General features: G+C 40.7%; 1 protein-coding gene across 1 annotated transcript; it reads left to right on the top strand.

Annotated features, from left to right (window-relative positions):
* Positions 1-3,177: 3,177 nt before the first annotated feature.
* On the top strand, positions 3,178-14,049 carry osr1.S (odd-skipped related transcription factor 1 S homeolog). The gene is made up of 4 exons (XM_018265955.2): positions 3,178-3,581; positions 8,600-8,690; positions 10,126-10,788; positions 13,579-14,049. The coding sequence occupies exons 3-4, from the start codon at positions 10,145-10,147 to the stop codon at positions 13,712-13,714; spliced, it is 780 nt and encodes a 259-aa protein (XP_018121444.1). The 5' UTR covers positions 3,178-3,581; positions 8,600-8,690; positions 10,126-10,144; the 3' UTR covers positions 13,715-14,049.
* The last annotated feature ends 5,688 nt before the right edge of the window (positions 14,050-19,737 follow it).

The following is a 19,737-nucleotide window of genomic DNA, read 5'->3' as shown; positions in this document are numbered from 1 at the left end:
ATTTGTTCGTTTTCTGATGCCATTTAAGATGACAGATACAAAAACTGGGTTTCTGCGCTGACAGTTTCCTTTGTCCCTCCAGGAAATGACAGTTTGCTTTCCCCAGGTTTATAAGGAGCGCATTTATACAAGAGGGAAAATAAGGGGATTATCATTAAATATAATATAATATTGTGTGTTGTTTTTTGATACAATGCGAAGTTCTTTCGATCTGTATTTTTTTTTTTGCGTTTAATACATATCAGGTGCCCAGTTAAAAACATAGGAATAGCTGCGCTAAATACTCAGCAGAATCTGCAGCTGATTGCTAGAGATTGGAAGAGCTCAGTCTGCCGGATAAGGGGGAGAGTTTTTGAATTGTGCAGGCTGTGGGGTTGGACTACCCCCATATTGGGTTTCAGTGGTTCGGGCTGGACTTTAAATGCAGCGCTGAGTCTGGGAGTAGGGATGTCGCGGACTGTTCGCCGGCGAACTTGTTCGCGCGAACATCGACCGTTCGCGTCCGCCGAATGTTCGCGAACGTAACGCAACGTTCGGCAATTTGGGTTCGCCTTAGCTGGCGCTTTTTTTTGCCATTTCTCCCCCAGACCAGCAGATACATGGCAGCCAATCAGGAAGCTCTCCCTCCTGGACCACCCCCACACCCCCTGGACCACTCCCCTTCCATATATAAACTGAAGCCCTGCAGCGTTTTTTCATTCTGCCTGTGTGTGCTTGGAAGAGCTAGTGTAGGGAGAGAGCTGTTAGTGATTTGAGGGACAGTTGATAGTAACTTTGCTGGCTAGTAATCTACTTGATACTGCTCTGTATTGTAGGGACAGAACTCTGCAGGGATTTGAGGGACATTTTAGGTTAGGTAGCTTTGCTGGCTAGTAATCTACCTTCTACTGCAGTGCTCTGTATGTAGCTGCTGTGGGCTGGGCAGCTGTCTGTCCTGCTGCTGATCTCTCATCTGCATCTGTTCTTCAAACCACTGCCACCTAGCTGTATGAGCTTTTTCACATTCTGTCTAAATATCAATAATAATACCGTCTCCAGAAACACCACCTGAGTGACGTAGTGTGATTTCTGCCCTTTACAGCACAAAACGCAGCGCTGTGTCAACAATGGATTTTTTAGAAACATATTTGCCCTTGATCCCCCTCTGGCATGCCACTGTCCAGGTCGTTGCACCCTTTAAACAACTTTAAAATCATTTTTCTGGCCAGAAATGTCTTTTCTAGCTTTTAAAATTCGCCTTCCCATTGAAGTCTATGGGGTTCGCAACGTTCGCGAACCGTTCGCATTTTTGTCTGGACGTTCGCGAACATGTTCGCGAACATTTTTTCCGACGTTCGCTACATCCCTATCTGGGAGCAGAAACATTAGTGGATCAGGTTACTGTAGCACAAGGGGTGGAATTAGTACAAGTGCACCTAGGATTTTGGAACCATCAGGGAGCCCAGGGGGAAGACCAGGAACCATTAGAAGCATTTTATCCCTAATTATGTCCTGTAAGAATCCAAGTCGCACTGAGCAGCGGAGGAATCGCTTCCATATGGGAATTGAAGTAGAGATGGAGGTTGTTATTGTATTTGTAAAGTCTGAGAATATTACAGAATATCCCTGCAGCTGGGGATTCTCTCTTTAATTCCACCAGTTATAACATAACCCTTGAGCTGTCTCCCTTCTGTCTGACAGTCAGTTCAGGGGTGACAGTTTGCCAGGCACAGATGTGACCTCCCTCTAGGGTCCTGTCATTCTTCTTTAATATATTAGGGAAACTGTGGGGAACTCCCAAGAATATCAGCTCGTTTTCATGCTGGCACTGATAGGGTTAAAATAAGGGGTTGCCAAATGATGGAGGTCACTGGGGGGCAGTCGGTCAGTTTATTTGCTGCTGTGGAATTCAGGGAGACTGGCTGGGCACTTGTTGATTGCTTTTTGGGTGCTCAGTTATATTTTGGGTGGAAAAGAGGAATCTTGAAGAAAACTCTGCAAAACCGCTGCATTTATGGGATATTTAAACACAGGGACCTGCTCCTTTAGAGGGTGTGTGTGTGGGGGGGTCATGTCAGTGTCTGTGCCAGGCTCCCTGTATGTAATGTAAGGTATTGGGAATGTATCCAAGTGATCCCCCCCCCGAGCTTCATCCCTGGGAAGAGGAGACTTAACTGGAAGCCACAGAGTAGAGCAGGGTGCACTGCTGGTTCTGACTCCTGTGTAGAGCAGTGTATTTACTTATACTACTGACTCTCCGCTACTGCTGCTGTGCCTGTCTGTATGTTTTTGCCAGTTTGTGAGCCTGTGATACAATATATATATATGTCACTGGCAGTCTGTAGATGAGTCACTAAAGCCTGTATGTGTGTTTGAGTTTGTGTGAGTTTACTGGGGTCTGTGTGCTCAGTCTCTCAAGTTGTTGTCAGTGTGTGTAGCATGTTGTGGGTCTATTGCAGTGTTTCTCTACCTGTGTAACAGTTTATGCTCTCTTGGTGTATGTCTTGGTTTGTAAAAGAGTGTGTATTTGCTGATCATTGTGGGAATATATACATATATAATGCATATATAATACATAAATAATGTCTGTGTCTGTTTCTCTCACTCTGTCAGGAGACTGCTTGTGTTATGTGTATTTGCAGGTGTTAGTGTTTACTAGTCACTGTCAGTGTTTGTTAGTGTTCGTTGCTGTGAGTGTGTTAGACAGTGTGTGTGTGTGTGTGTGTGTGTTTGTTAGAATGTGTGAGTGTTGGTAACTGGTAAGTGTGTGTTAGTGTGTGTGAGTGTTGGTCAGTGTGTGTGTTAGTGTGTCTGAGTGCTGGTCACTGGTCAGTGTGTGTGTGTTAGAGTGTTGGTCAGTGTGTGTGTTAGACTGTTGGTCAGTGTGATTGTTGGTCAGTGTGTGTGTTAGTGAGTGTGATTGTTGGTCAGTGTGAGTGAGTGTTGGTCAGTGTGTGTGTGAGTGTGTCTGAGTGCTGGTCACTGGTCAGTGTGTGTGTTAGAGTGTTGGTCAGTGTGTGTGTTAGAGTGTTGGTCAGTGTGTGTGTTAGAGTGTTGGTCACTGGTCAGTGTGTGTGTTAGAGTGTTGGTCAGTGTGTGTGTTAGAGTGTTGGTCAGTGTGTGTGTTAGAGTGTTGGCCAGTGTGAGTGTGAGTGTTGTTTAGTGAGTGTGAAGTGTGAGTGTTGGTCAGTGTGAGTGAGTGTTGGTCAGTGTGAGTGAGTGTTGGTCAGTGTGAGTGGCAGTTCACATCAGGCAGGGGGAATAAAGTGATTCCAGGGAGAGCAGACAGGCAGAAGTTCTCAGTGGCAGTTGCAGGGGCTGGCTGAGCGGGACTAATGCGCATGCGCGGTGGCTGCTAGAAATAAGGAGGCGGCTGGAGAGCAGATTCAGTAGGTTTCGGGCAGTCTGGTGGGACACACGGACACACAGCAGCACTTCTGTCACAATGACTTTGTGGGTCACCTGAGCACCTGGGAGAGACCAACCCCATGCCAACCCCCTGTGCTACTCATTTGGTACCTTCCTACTTACACCGATTTTCTTCTGGGCTTATTGCACCCCAACTGCTGGAGGGACAACGAGGGACCCCTCTGCTCACATAGGTAAATACTACAGGGCCACTTCAATAGAATTCACTACTTCTCTCTCTCTCTCTTGTACTTTTAAGGGGTTTTGAGCATTTTCTCTACTATGTTGTGCGAGGGTTGCGCCTCCATGTGCAAGAACAGCGCAAACTCTGAGCTTGGACCTTGTGCCCTTATAAAGCGCATAGCGCAAACTTCTACAACGTTTGTAGCAGAGGAATAAGTGAAAAGCTTCCACTGCATGTTACTTGTTCAACTCGTGCAAACTGTGTATTCGCTGTTGTGTAAACGGTTTCCTAGTGCAACTGTCGGTCGGAGAGTTTAGATGCGACTTTCTCCTTCTTCAGTAGGAATAGCGCAAAACGAGTGCAGTGGCTTATATTCCCCACGATGGTCAATTTGGGGAGAATGATGTGCTATCACACAGTGCAGGGAATTGAGCTGTAATATCGCTTGTACAATTGAATCGTGCGATGTTCAGCCACTAGCAGACAATTCGGTAGCCCACGATCTGGGGATGATGTCAGGCTTGGGGTGTGTGGCTGCTAAAGGGGTTGTCCACCTTCCAAATACTTTTTTCAATGCAGTTGTTTTTAGATTTTTTAGACTTTTTTGGATTACTTTCAATTATTTATTTTTTACTGTTTTTCCAAAATCTAAGTCTGACAGCTCAGTAATGCAGTCGCAGACTCTAAACTGTTACAATTTTGCAACATTTAGTGGATCCATTTCTCAGCAGCCTCTCTGGAGTATTAGCAACTATTGTATCAAGTCTAACAGCTGCCTGTAATGAAACTCAGGGATTCTGCTCAGCAGGGACAAAGATAAGAAATGTAACAACTAAATGTATCAATTTAGAACCGTTTACAGGGTCGGCGACCCCACCTCCCAGGGCTGCTTTAGAAAGTGAAAAATGACACTTCAATATTAGAAAAACGATCACACATAGAAAGTGAAAGTCATTGGAAAAGTCATTATTTCTGGTGATCTAGTTGTTTGAAGGTGAACCACTTAAAAAAACAACTTCAAACTGAATTGGGTGACATTTGTAAACTCGTTAGAATTCATTTATCGGGGTCAATTAAAAATCACTTTTTTTTTTGGAGCCAATGGGGTATTTTGGAAACTGCTTTCAGATAGGCATCGTTTGGTTCATTTTTATAGTTTGCTAGTGTTGGCACGTGTGCGATTTTGTCGCACCCAATCGCAGCCCATTTGTAAAGTTGGTGAAATGAATTGTGTCCCAAAGACAGGTGCATATGAAGGGGGGGGGGCAAGAGGCAGGATTGAGGGTAAAATAAATGTGATTTATAAGGATTATATGAGGATTAGCAGGTGTGTGTGACTTTATCCCTTGCCAGACGGGTCACCAAAACAACGGATCAATTAGATCCAAATGAATCTCTATTTATAAACAATTCTGCTCAATATGTTTCTTTATGTTGCCAACTTTTCTGCCTATTCTTCTGGGGGGACAAAAAAAGGAAAAAGATCAAACTATCCCCCAATCAATGAAACAAATGAAAAGAGATTCTGATTTCCATTTAATCAGCCATTGTAACTAATGAGAAAGTGCAGCAGCTCTGGCTGAGAAGTAACAGTTCCATAGGGAATGAATTGGCGCAGGGAACACTGGGGCTGAGCAGGAAAACGTTATTTTCTCTATAATTCAATATTTCCAAATAATATTTTTCGGATCAGTCCATTAAATGATAACTAATAGTAATGATTCACATACAAATATAAAATATACATATGGAGCAGTGTCCCCAGTTGACTGTACAATGTTACATTCCATGCCAGTGACTAATGGGCACATTGCGCTTGGCTGAATCACTTTTGCACCAACTAAATTGCACGTTCCCAACTAAAATTCTAAAAGAAAGATCTGAATAATAAACAAGGGAGACAGTACAGACAAAGACACATTAGCTGTAACTAACAGACCAGATATGAGAAATTATGCCCAAGAGCTTACAGTTTAGGTTGTGGGTTTTTTCTTTTGTAGAACTGAAGAAAGCACGATGGGAATGTTTTGGACTTTAAAGGCGATATTAAGTGCTTTAAGGTTTAGGGTTTCTGGGGTTGGGAGATATAGATATATCTTAAAATACAGATTACAGAAAAAAAGAAAATATTTTGTGCCAGAAGCAGAGCATTTACCAAAAGTCTACAAAGTGAGATTATTTTACTCTTCCACCTGTTTTGTGTCTATACTTTTTGCAAAATAAACAGAATATATATTTGATAAGAACGCGAAGTATTGCAGCCAGTACCCCTGTCCCTTCATATTATATTACATGGTACAAATACCGTTTATAGAATATTATTGCCATATTTTTCCTATATAGATACATAATAGACAGACAGATAGGTAGATGGATGGATAGATAGATAGATAGATAGATAGATCATAGATAATATATAGATAAATTATAGATAAATAGATAGATAGATAGATAGATAGATAGATGATAGAAGATAGATAGATGGATAGAGATAGATAAAGATATACAATATATATATATATATATATATATATATATATATATATATATATATATATATATATATATATATATATATATATATATATATATATATATAGAACATTTTTATTATTTGACTGGAAAGATTCAGATAGAGATAGATAGACAGAGATAGATAGATAATAGATAGATAGATAGATAGAAGATAGAGAGAGAGAGAGAGAGAGAGAGAGAGAGAGAGAGAGAGAGAGAGAGAGAGAAATATATATAAAATATTATTATATCCTCTGATTTATTTTTGGACTGGATAAATGGATGGATAATTGATCTCTTACCTGTACGTATTAATAATAACAAAAACGTAGTTGAGAGAGAGAGTGAGAGAGAGAGAGAGAGAGAGAGAGAGAGAGAGAGAGAGAGAGAGACAGATGACAGATAACAGGTAAGGGGCGATATAAAATAGTAACAGCTGGAGGGTGGATGAATTACTGTATATATATATATATATGAGAGAAACATGGAGAGACAATTACAATACTGATGATGATCAATAGGCAGATATGGATATATAATCAATACATAGACAGTCAGTATATAGAGACGGACAAATGATTATAAATGACGGACAAACACGATTATGAAAGGGGCAGAGACAGACAGAAATCTTTACCCAGACTTTACATCAGCAAAATTATACAAACACTGTGATATGAGTAATAACACTGGTCTCTCTGTAGTTGTAATATAGAGGCATTAAGCACATCCCTTAATCTCTCTCCCCCACAACAACCTCTCATAGAGCCGAGGGACCGAGAGAACTCGCGCTGTTACACTGTATCCATGACTCACTGTACATAGCAACTGTACCAAAGTCTTTGCTGGGATTAACACTAATCTGTAAATGCTACAGCTGTGTAACTGCTTGTAACTACCTTGTACCCCTCTGGGAGCACGTGAGTCAGGGGTCAGATACTCAGTACCGATATGGATACAACTCCCAGTCCCAGACTGTTGAACAAAGTGCCACAAGATCTCACCCCCGGAGCTGATGGAAATTATGGGCCAGATGGAGCCTCTCAACTTTATCATCCTATTTTCCAGGGTAACTTTATCTTGGCAGATAGGCTCCTCTCTCTCTCTCTCTCTCTCTCTCTCTCTCAGTCTCTCTCTCTCTCTCTCTCTCTCTCTCTCTCTCTCTCTCTCTCTCTGTGTGTCTCTGTCTGTCTCTCTCACTGTCTGTCTCTCTCTCTCTCTCTCTCTCTCTCTCTCTCTCTGTATCTGTCTCTCTCTTTCTCTCACACTCTCTGTCTGTCTGTCTCTCTGTCGGTCTCTCTCTCTCTCTCTCTCTCTCTCTCTCTCTCTCTTTCTTTCTCTCAGACACAAGTGGTCTGTTGTTAATTACTCAGCCAGCAAGTCTTCTGTTTAGAAATTGGACTGTTTATTGGTGTGGGGGGCAGATAACTGACCCGGGCTCCTTTTGAAGGTGATACAGATGTGTTTAGAGACTGCACTGCTCAAGGCTGGGGTGACCCAGGGCAGGGAAAGAGGATGGATTTGCTCAGGTTCAGTCTCACTGCAGATATATCAGTCTGGCTGAACTCACACTCACACTTACACACACACTTACACACACACTTACACACTCACACTTACACGTGCTCCTCTGGTAGGGAAGACTTGTGTGAGCAGCAGATCAGAAAACCTGGAGGCAGCTTGAAGTTTTCAAGAGGAATTATGTATAAAATGTTTCCCCATCTGGCTCTGTGTGAAAACAAAATGCTGTAAAATGGTTACATAATTGTACATAATTTTTTTTTGGGGGGGGGGTTAACCCCTTGCAGTCAGGTTTGAAGCAGAGTTTCTGCAGAACGTTAATTACATAATGGGAAGGGGAAAGGAGGGCTTTTTATTTTGCACTGGGGGCCCAAATCTTTTACCTTCTCTGCCCTAAAACTTTAACATGAGCACAACCCCCTCTCCTGAAATAGTTTCAGTTCTGTAAAGATAAAGACCAAGTGCCGCTAAATAAATGATTATTATATAAATATACCGACCCTTATTTAGCAGATGGCCCTTCATAATAATTGAAGTGAATTAATTCGTTTTTAAACGTAAAAATTCTTGACAATTGATATTTGTAAAATCTCTATAATTTGTCTAAATTATATCTCTCTCTCTTTATATAATTATTATAGCTATTTGTATATTTGATTTAGTTATATAATAATTCACTGGAAAACTCAGAGCTGATTCTGATTCATTTCCCTGGATGTTGGAATATGATGAAATAAAATGGGCAGTTTAATATTCCCTACATTTCATTCCTGTGTCTGGATAGGAAGAATATTCGTTTTCAATGGGGTTTTCACATCATTTCAATGTGTTTGTTAATTAGCGGCAAGAATTCTAATTGTCGGGGCAGTCGATTATTTATTATTAACGTTCCCTCTAATGATATAGAAATATAAAAGTCGAAGTTTGGGGTTAAATGATGTTATGGAATTTATTGATGGCCCTGAATAAAAGTCAGTTTATCTGTTGTTTTAGGTTTATTCGGAGTTGGTGTCAAGTTCTCTGCTGGTCGGGCTGTTGCTGCTGAGGATTTAACTCACCAAAGAACGTTCCTTCTGTGACCCCTGTGAGTATTTGCGCTGCCGCTATTTCTGGATTGCGCAGTGTTAGTAGCGCTATGTCCCAGGTTTATAGAGCGCAATGCCATTCTGCCTACAGATGTACCTCGACTTGGGAGTTATAATGCGCAGAGTTTTTGCTTTATCTCAGATGTGGGTTCCAGACTGTGTAGATTCCAGATTTTTTCTGTGGATTGGGTTACACTGTACAGTGTGACACTAGAGTAGGGGTCCCCAACCTTTTTTACCCGTGAGCCACATTTTATTGTAAGATTAGTTGGGGAGCAACACAAGCATAAAATAGTCCCTTGGGGAGCCAAATAAGGGCTGTGATTGGCTGTTTGATAGCTCCTATGTCAGGGGTCCCCAAACTTTTTTTTTTTACCTGTGAGCCACATACTAATGTAAAAAGAGTTGGGGAGCAACACAAGCATGACAAAGTCCTTTGAGGTGCCAAATAAGGGCTGCGATTGGCTATTTGGTAGCCCCTATGTGGACTGGCAGCCAACAAGAGGCTCTACTTGGCACTATACTTAGTTTTTATGCAATTAAAACTTGCCTCCAAGCCTGGAATTCAAAAATAAGCCCCTGCTTTGAGGCCACTGGGAGCAATATCCAAGGGGTTGGGGAGTAACATGTTGCTTGTGAGCTGAGCTACTGGTTGGGGATTAGGGATGTAGCGAACTGTTCGCGCGAACTTCGACCGTTCGCGTCCACCGAATATTCGCGAACGTCGCGCGACGTTTGCATTTTGAGTTCGCGTTCGATTCGAATACAAATCGTTCGACCATTCGACCATTCGAATTCATTCGACCGCTAAAAATCGAACGATTTCCATTCGTTCGAACGATTGTAAGCATTCGATCAAATGAAAAGCATTCGATCGAATGCTTCGATCGTTCGATTCGAATGAAAATTGTTCGATCGAACGATTAAAATCCTTCGATCGTTCGAATCGAACGATTTTAGCGGGTGTTCGAAGTTCGCGAACTGTTCGCGAACGTTCGCATTTTTTGCCGGTGTTCGCGAACGGCGTTCGCGAACACCAAATCGGCAGTTCGCTACATCCCTATTGGGGATCACTGCCCTATGTGGACTGGCAGCCTACAGGAGGCTCTACTTGGCACAATACTTAGTTTTTATGCAATTAAAACTTGCCTCCAAGCCCGGAATTGAGAAATAAGTACCTGCTTTAAGGCCACCAGGGGTTGGAGAGCAATATGTAGCTCAGGAGTTACTGGTTGGGGATCACTGCACTAGAGTGTAGCTCAGACAGAATACAGCTATATAATGATCTATACTAGGAATTAGTATTAATGTATCAATCACATTGCAAGAAATTAAAAAAAAAAGGGGGGGTTCAGAAAGTTGCATGCAGGGATAGAAATGTAAGTATGTGATTATGTTGAATATATAATTGAAGTCATAATATTGTACCTATAGGTCTGAGAAAGCCCCAACGATGGGGAGCAAGACTCTTCCAGCACCAGTGCCAGTTCACCCATCTCTGCAGCTCACCAATTACTCCTTCCTACAAGCCTTCAATGGACTCCCACTGCCAGCAGAGCAGTTGCCCAACCTGTATGGCTTCAGTGCTTTGCATGCAGTGCACCTTCACCAGTGGACATTGGGATACCCCACCCTTCACCTGCCCAGATCTTCCTTCTCCAAAGTGCCAGGAGTTTCCAGCTTGGTGGACTCTCGCTTCCAGATTCCAACTTTCCCCCTCTTTCCCCACATGATCCACCCCAAACAGGAGTCCCCAAACTTATCCAACAAAACCAAACCAAGGTTTGACTTTGCCAACTTGGCAGTGGCAGCGACACAAGAGGATCACTGTAAGTTGGGCCGGTTGGATGATCAAGGATCTCTCTGTGCAATGGGTGGACTTCTTGATGTTACCAAACTCACCCCTGAGAAGAAGCCAACAAGGGGCAGGCTGCCCTCAAAAACCAAGAAAGAGTTTGTCTGCAAATTCTGTGGGAGGCATTTCACGAAATCGTACAACCTTCTGATCCACGAGAGGACACACACAGACGAGAGGCCTTACACCTGCGATATCTGTCACAAGGCATTCAGGAGGCAAGACCATCTGAGAGACCACAGGTAACGATTTAATCATCATCCTAACAGGCCAAAACACTAATGTAGCACGGGGTGGGGGTGGGAAATGATTGCTCCATATGGTTTAACTATATGTAACTTTGCAATTGGTCTTTAGCTTTCTATTTTGCCACCTTCCAACAGCTGTCTGGTTTCCAAGGCAACAGAATACACTTTGATTTCCATTAATCCAATCATTTTCCCATGCCATGCAGTTTACGGGGGCTGCGTTTTATTATATCTCACCATGTGCTAAAGGAGTTAAAATTGAATTAGTTAGCACCAAAGGAAGGGTATTATCTCCCAGTATTTGTATATCTTTGTTATTGGTGTAAAAGTGAGGGGCAGAGAGAAAATAAAGTGCAGTTTTATTTAAATATATATATATATATATATATATAGTTCAGAGAGTGGTGCACTCAAAAATGGTAGGCAAATGCCCAGGTGCTAACTACTGGTTCATGTTATAGCATTATAGTACAGGTATTGGATTTGTTATCCGAAAACCTCTTATCCAGAAAGCTCCGAATTACAGAAAGGCTATCTTCCATAGACTCCATTTAATCTAAATATTGATTTCCTTTTTCTGTGTAATAATAAAACAGTTTCTTGTACTTGATCCAAACTAAGATATAATTAATCCTTATTGGAAGCAAAATCAGCCTATTGGGTTTATTTAATGTTTACATGATTTTCTAGTAGACTTAAGGCATGAAGATCCAAATTACAGAAACATCTGTTAACCGGAAGACTACAGGTCCCTGGCACACTGGGACTTTGAAATAAAGTGAGAAAATCAAAATGTATTCGTCAACGTTTCGGTCTCTCACAAAGAGACCGAAACGTTGACAAATAAATTAATATTTTTTTCACTTTATTTCAAAGTCCCAGTGTGCATCAATATACTATAATTAGTGATGAGCGAATAAATTTGCCTGGCATGAATTTGCTGCCGGAGAATAAATTCGCGAATCTCCCGAGAAAATTCGCCAGTGAAAATTCGCAGAAGTCAATTTCCTATTTTTTCGTGGAAACGTTCAAATTGCTAAATTTTTTTCATGAAAACGTTCGAATTGCTCAGTTTTTTGTTTGTGAAAACGTCTGAATTGCTAGATTTTTAGTGAAAACGTTCGAATTGCTCGATTTCAGTGAAAACGTTCGAATTGCTCGATTTTCCTGTGAAAATGTTCGAATTGCTAGATTTTCCCGTTCGGATTTCACGATTTTTTGTGAACTTTCTGATTTCACGATTTTTCGTGAATTTTTCACCATTTCGCAAATTTTGCAGGAAATTCGCCCATCTCTAACTATAATGCTATAGATTTATAAATAAATAAATATATATATATATATATATATATATATATATATATATATATATATATATATATATATATATGTACACAAGGGCTTAAGCACACACACTTATATAGGCTTATACCTGGGTGCAAAACAGGAAAAATTCACATATAATGACTGAATGTTGATGCACACCAGAATTTTTCAATTAAGAAATAGTTGACTTTATTTGATCTACTTTCGGTCCACGTCTGGGACCTTTATCACGTCTGGGACCTTTATATATATATATATATATATATATATATATATATATATATATATATATATATATATATATATATATATATATATATATATATATATATATATATATATATATATAATGAAAAATAGAAATGACCAGCAACACCGAGTTCATTGGTGAAAAAAATCAGAGTGTATTCATGTAAAGCCGACGCGACGTTTCGGTCCACTCAGGGACCTTTCTCAATATATATATATATATATATATATATATATATATACATGCATGGGTATAGTGTGGCAGCCCGGAGGGTCCCTGACTCAGTAACAGTTTCGATATTTGCTTGTAAAAAAGGTCACATAATAGGTCACGTAATATGATATTATGATAAATATAATGTTCTGAGGATACTAAAATCAGAAAGGTGAAAACGTGAATTTTATTGAAAATTGGGTATTTATTACTAATTAATTATTACTTTATTTTATATATACAGTATATGTGTGTGTGAGGCCTTCCAGCCGGCTCATTAAAGCCAGGCTATTAGGTGTGACCATGGCAGTATTTATTGATGTTCCGCGCGAGTGTTGGTAGAACATGATAAATAAGCCAATAACATCTGTGGGTTGGTAAAAACATAAGTAGTGGAAAACCACGGCAGTCCAAATGTTAGAAGGACTTTCTGGTCCTTGCTGTGAGCGTAGATGTCTGGGAGGGGGATGAAATACCAGGAGGGACCAGAGACCCCTCCGAATTTTTACCCCCAGTTCCAATTTTTAATGCAGTGGGACTGAGATCAGGTTTAGATGCAGCACACTGTGTTCATCTCTTACCCCCCAGCCCTCCTATGTAAGTATATTATATGTAGTACATTATATGAAGTTCTATAGCACAAAAGACAAGAAAGGAGTCAGATAATAAGGTGGGACAAAGAAGCGCCTCTTCAGATTACACACAAATACTGACCAGAGACTGGGATTTAAAAGATGCTCTGGAATTTCAGGCACAGGCCCAATAAATAGTGACTGTCTATGGCATCTTACAGCAGCCCCTCTGGCATTTGCCAGAACCCACAGATTGCCAGTCCGGGCCTGATACTGACCAATATTTAAAGAGAGTCAGAGTTGTCTAGTTTTCCAGATGTAGTTGAACTACAGCAGTGTCCCAAAGACCTGTGAGCCCATGGCCAAGCCCTATATGTGATCAATTTGATTTATTCAAATTAATGAAGTTCTTTTATTTTGCAGGTATATCCACTCTAAGGAAAAACCCTTCAAATGCCAAGAGTGCGGCAAGGGGTTCTGCCAGTCACGGACATTAGCAGTGCACAAAACGTTGCACACGCAAGTGAAAGAACTCAAACCTTCCAAAATCAAATGCTGAACTGACAAGTGAGGGCGACACAAAGGAAAATAATATTTTTATTTAAACAGCAGACTCTTGCGGCCTCCCATCAGGCACAGAAAGAAGTGGCCCACAACCTGGCACGGGGCTGGCGGATAAAACTTGTTTTTTTTTTTTTTCCTTTGCTATTGGGAACATTGTGAGGAAGAGGAGAACAGAGCTTCAGTGGCGTTCAGGATAAACTTTATGCCAAAAGGTGGTGCTCTCATGCTATGGAGGAATCTTCAGCTTCCAGATTGTTCTGCCGCTCCAGCGCACAGCGTTTCTGGCACACTCCTCAGTGCTTGGGAAATAAACCGTATGAATTCCTTGTACATGATTGTGTTCTGTTCAGAGCTGGCTGTAGTGGGGGTTCCAGCAAGGGTCAAGCCCCCAGGGATGACTGATCCACAGTTGTAGGGAGGAAGAATACAGGAAAGCTTATTAACACGCTATATACAATTTACACCATGTGACTGGGCAGTCAGAACCGACAGTAGCAGTGACAATAACAGCCTTGGATAAAGTGCACGTGACTGTGGGATATCAGGTATTGCAGGGAAAGATGGAGACTAGTGATAGGCAAATTTATTCGCCAGGCACGAATTTGCAGCAAATTTTCGCATTTCGCCGCCGGCAAATAAATTTGCGAATTTGCCTTGAAAATTCGTTGGCGGAAAATCGTTGGCGTCTAAAAAATTTTGACGCCAGTGACGGTTCCGACGCTCGATTACCGATTAACGGACGCCAATTTTGACTCAAAATCGGCGTTTCACAATTTTTCCGCCACTTTTGCGAATTTCGCAGTAAATTCATGAAATTGTGGTGAAGCGAAACGGGAGAAATCACTAATAGAGACAGTGGCAAAATGACACTATGGGGATCATTTACAAACATTGGGCAAATTTGCACCTGGGCAGTATCCCATAGCAACCAATCAGTGATTAGCTTTTTTTCCACCAGCTGCAATTGGTTGTCATTGGTTACTGCCCAGGTGCAAATTTGCCCAATGTTTATTAATGACCCCCTGTGTGTCTGTGCTCAGCTTGGGTGTTACTATAACTCAGTTGGGAAGTTTCATGTCTTATTTCCAAAGTTACACCACTGTGTTCTCCCTAACTTCATTACTGTGGAGCAACTGCCATACCTGTCATATTGCTATTCTATGTTTCCAGATACAGGCACTTGGCATATACCTGAGAGTAGAAGCCCAGTGTATTGGGGTACCATAGGCACAAGGGCATGGCTGAGTTTCCAGTTAGACTCGGCTAGACTCTTTACTACGGGGTGAAACTGGCTACCCCACTCTAAATTAATCTTTTCCAGCTATGGCACATTGGCACCATATGAACACTCATGTGACGCAGCAAAAGGGGAAAATGAGTGAGGTGACAATTTAGGAAATTGCTATTTAAATTTTTTTTTATTTTTGTATAAATTGAGATCAGCAAGAGGTAAAGCAACTGCCCTTAAAGCATTTCTTTCTGGACATTAGTTGGGAGAAGACCCAAGTAGATGGGTAGGTACTGTACAGGGCTCGGCGTGTGACTGCAATGCTCTCATCCATAACTAATATCCATTTGATACGTTTTGTATATAATGACTTTAATTCAATTGAAAGGGATACATGGTTTTTCTTTAATTCTACCAATGCATTACCGGTATCTATGCAGGCAACAGTTCCTTAAAGGGATACTGTCATGGGGAAACTTATTTTTTTCAAAACACATCAGTTAATAGCGCTGCTCCAGCAGAATTCTGCACTGAAATCCATTTTTCAAAAGAGGAAACAGAGTTTTTTATATTCAAATCTGACATGGGGCTAGACAAATTGTCAGTTTCCCAGCTGCTCCCAGTCATGTGACTTGTGCTCTGATAAACTTTAGTCACTCTTTACTGCTGTACTGCAAATTGGAGTGATATCACCTCCTCCCTTTCCCCCCAGCAGCCTAACAACAGAACAATGGGAAGGTAAACAGATAGCAGCTCCCTAACACAAGATAACAGCTGCTTGGTAGAGCTAAGAACAACACTCAATAGTAAAATCCAGGTCCCACTGAGACTGATTCAGCTACATTGAGCAGGAGAAACAACAGCCTGCCAGAAAGTAGTTCCATCCTAAAGTGCAGGCACAAGTCACATGACTGGGGGCAGCTGGGAAACTAGCCCATGTCAGATTTCAAAAGTGAATATACAAATTCTGTTTGCTCTTTTAAGCAATTGTATTTCTGTGCAGAATTCTGCTGGAGCAGCACTATTAACTGTTTTGAAATGACAGTATCCCTTTAAACAATAAGCCAAAGTCTTCCAGAATTTGCCCCCAAAATGTCCCCACTAGTGTCTATGGATTCTATTCATTTTCATAATTATTGGAGACAAACATGGTCCAAACTCTTCTTCTGCAACACAGATATTAAACTCAGAGGGGCTAAGTTGGTGCACTAAACTCTTGGAGCAGCCAATGGCATCCAAGTGCCTATTATCTTTTATTGCACAGACTGATGTAAACTCAAAGCTGATTGGTTGCTCCGCCGGTGCAATGTGATGCTAACCAATAACTGGAAGGAAGTCTGACGTCAATGGCCTTTATTAGGAAGGAAGACATTAGTTGGGGAAAAGGGGCCCTTGTAGTACTTGGTGGAATAACATAAAGCAGAGAGGGCCAATATGCAACTCCTCCAACTGTGACTGCTCCCATCATGCCCCTTAGACCTGCAGTTTAACAGCAGCTTGAGGCCTCCCTTGACACATAGGGGCAGATTTATTATAGGTCGAACTGAAAATTTGAATTCGAAATTCAACTGTCAAATTGAACTAGGGAGTTTTTCAATTTCAATTCGAATTTTGTTAAAAATTTCAATTCGATTTTCGAGAGTTATTCTACTCTGGTCTTGAATTCGACTATTCGCCACCTAAAACCTTTAAGTCAATGGGAGAGGTCCAGGGATCAATTTGGAGTTGTTTGCAGTCTTCCTGACGAATCGAGTTTTTAAAATTCCAATCAAATTCGATTTGAATTTGATTTGAGTTTGCGGGTCGATTCCATTCATCCAAGTTTAAAAAATGTGATTTTATTATTACATTTAAGGGGCAGATTTATCAAAGGTTGAGGTGAATTTTTGAATGAAAAAAAAATGTGAACTTCTAGCTATTTTTTGTGTACTTCGACTAGGAAATAGTCCAAAAAAATTAGAATAACAAAATTTATCATGTACTGTCTCTTTAGAAATTCGACTTCGACCATTCGCCATCTAAAACCTGCCGAATTGCTGTTTTAGCCTATGGGGGACCTCCTAGAGCCTATTTGGAGTCAATTGGTGGACCTGTTCGATCGAAAACGGACCTATTCGACAAAAAAAAACCTTTGACTTAATTTTGGTTGGTCTTTTTGAATTCAACGTTTTTTCAATTTGAAATTCGACCCTTGATAAATATGCCCCTTAGATTGGTGGAATTTCAAATTTATGGGAGTTTAGGGGTGCTTTTAAAAACTCACATGAATTTGAAATTCGACCTTTGATAAATGCGCCTCATAATCTTCTACAAATATCTAATAATTGTTACACAGTATAAAATGTTCTTGGTACTTTTATCTGTCTCCTCCCCCTATGAATGTTACCTCCTACAAGGAGCCTCTGGTGCTGTTCTATTCAGGGTTTTTTCCCCTTGACACAGGCAACAGTTCAACGTTCCTTGGCTCAGTTTCCTATAGTTGTGTTCATGCTTCTCTGGATTCAAACAAGAGGAGCTGCTGGAGGAAGAAGTCCATTGGCCAACAGTCCCCTTCGTGTTAAAGCACCGGCTGATTGTTTAGCTCAGTAACACACGTGCTGGTTCGAGTGGTGATTAACACGTGCAGTCCAACCTCAACCGCTGAAATTTTTCGCATCTATTTTTTTAAAGCAGCTGACATTCCGAAAATTTAAAAAAAAAAAAAAGTTTATATGAATATAAATATATTGTACAGATTTGTATGGTGGTTTGGCACTTTATGCTGATTGATGGTTAATAACATTTATCACTGGATTGTAAAATAAACGGAATATTGAACTGACATTGCTTTGCTGTTGCTGCTGTGGAACAATTGTGCGGCTCTTCTGTGGGAAGAGGATGGGGGGGGGGGGGCATCCAGCCTGTTTGGATATTCCCAGAACTGGGTGACCATTATAGCCTTGTTACAACAAATGAAGCACATACTGTAACTAGATTTTTCATAGAATTCTGTCCTTTTTTGACAGATCTGTGCATGTGTGGACTCCTAAAATGAACATAAAAAGCTGCAGACGCTATCCCTGTGGACTGAGTTGGTACTGCCGGGGCGTAACCAGACCTCCTAACTGTCCCGTTTTTAGAGGGACAGTTCCTCTTTTGACAGCTCAACCCGCAGTCTCTCGTTTGTCCTGATTTTCTCTGCACTGAACAGCCTGAAAAAGATACAATGTTTCTAACTTAATTGGCTTTTGGCAGAGAACTCAGAACAGCCACAGCAGCAGATAAGATACTTTTGTAACATATATATATATATATATATATATATATATATATATATATATACGAAATTGTAACAATATAAGATAACAGGTCCCTTGGGAAAAGTTAGACTCGCAGCTTAAAGGGCAATTCACCTTCATTAGCAAAACTGTAATAACTGAAAAAAAACACAAAAAGATGTTCAAACTTTCTCAAATTTTGTAACATGAACCAGGTACTTAGGGGGCGTGGTCACACAAATGGGCGTGGTCAAAAACGATGTGAACTTTTTTGTCCCTCTTTTTATTCGCAAAAATGTTGGGAGATATGGCGTAACTACAGAGGAAGCAGACCCTGTGGCTGCAGGGAAGCCCCCATGAGACCCTAATTAATAAGCAATTTCAACATACATTGGTGAAACATCTGGATATGACGAGGGCCCTAAAATGAATTTGCTGTGGGGCCCAGTAACATCTAGTTATGCCAACTTATTGGCCTGTGTATGGGGCCCACTGACAGACCTGCCTGACCAACCGTTATCTGTCAGAAAAATAACCAGAAACCTATTGGGCACTGGGCAGGTGTGACAACAATCCAGTTGAGTCTCCATAGGCCCTGCTGTATAATCAGACTGTTGGTCCCAGGGGACAATAATAAGGTCAGCTCAATTGGGCCCAAAGCATGGATTCCCCACAGCCAGTATATCTCACCATATATAGATCGTTTATAGATTCTCCCACTCATTCTGCAACAGCTCTGGGTAATTTGACCACTGGGGAGAACTTTATTAATCAAACTCTGTGGATGCGATTTCCTCCTAGGAGCAATCATGGCACAATAAAATGGTAATAAATAGGGTTTACTCTACATAATAACCTGTCATAACACCTTTTAATGAACATTTATAGAAAAGTACACTATATATAAATCCTATATAAAATAGTGCAGCTTATTATTATTATTATTATTATTATTAATAATAATAATAATAATAATAACAATAATAATAATAATAATAATAATAATAATAATAATAACAATAATAAAAAATAATTAATAGTAATAATAATAACAACAATAATAAAAATAACACCAATAATAATAATAATAATAATAATAAAACCCTTAGCAATTCTGGTTTTATGTCTGTGAGTGTGTAGAGGGGATATATACACACACTGCATCCTGTAGGAAAATGACTAAAAAACAAAAAAAAACCCCTACATCCAGAATCCACAAATAATAAAGGCATTAAGGCCTGAGACTGTACCAGGGGCCATTGTGTTAGAGGAGCCCAGTGTCCTGTGTCTGGGAGGCAGCTCAGCTCTATGGGGAGATAATATTAGGTGTGAAAAAGTGTGAAAAACAAATGAAATAATCCCTGCCAAACATTTCCTCTTTACACACCCCGGGGGCAAGAGTGCAGGAAATCCCTGTGGCAGCTCCCTGCTCTCTACATCCCATTGTTGCCCTTTTACTTTTCTTTTATCAGTTGCCTTTTTTTCAGGAGACTAAATGTGGATTAGGCAAACCTTTGATTCCAGCCAGCTGTT

This window comes from Xenopus laevis, chromosome 5S, assembly GCF_017654675.1.
Source record: "Xenopus laevis strain J_2021 chromosome 5S, Xenopus_laevis_v10.1, whole genome shotgun sequence".
NCBI lineage: Eukaryota > Metazoa > Chordata > Amphibia > Anura > Pipidae > Xenopus > Xenopus laevis.
Note: the sequence above shows the minus strand (reverse complement) of the source record. Positions and strands in the feature narration are given on the sequence as shown.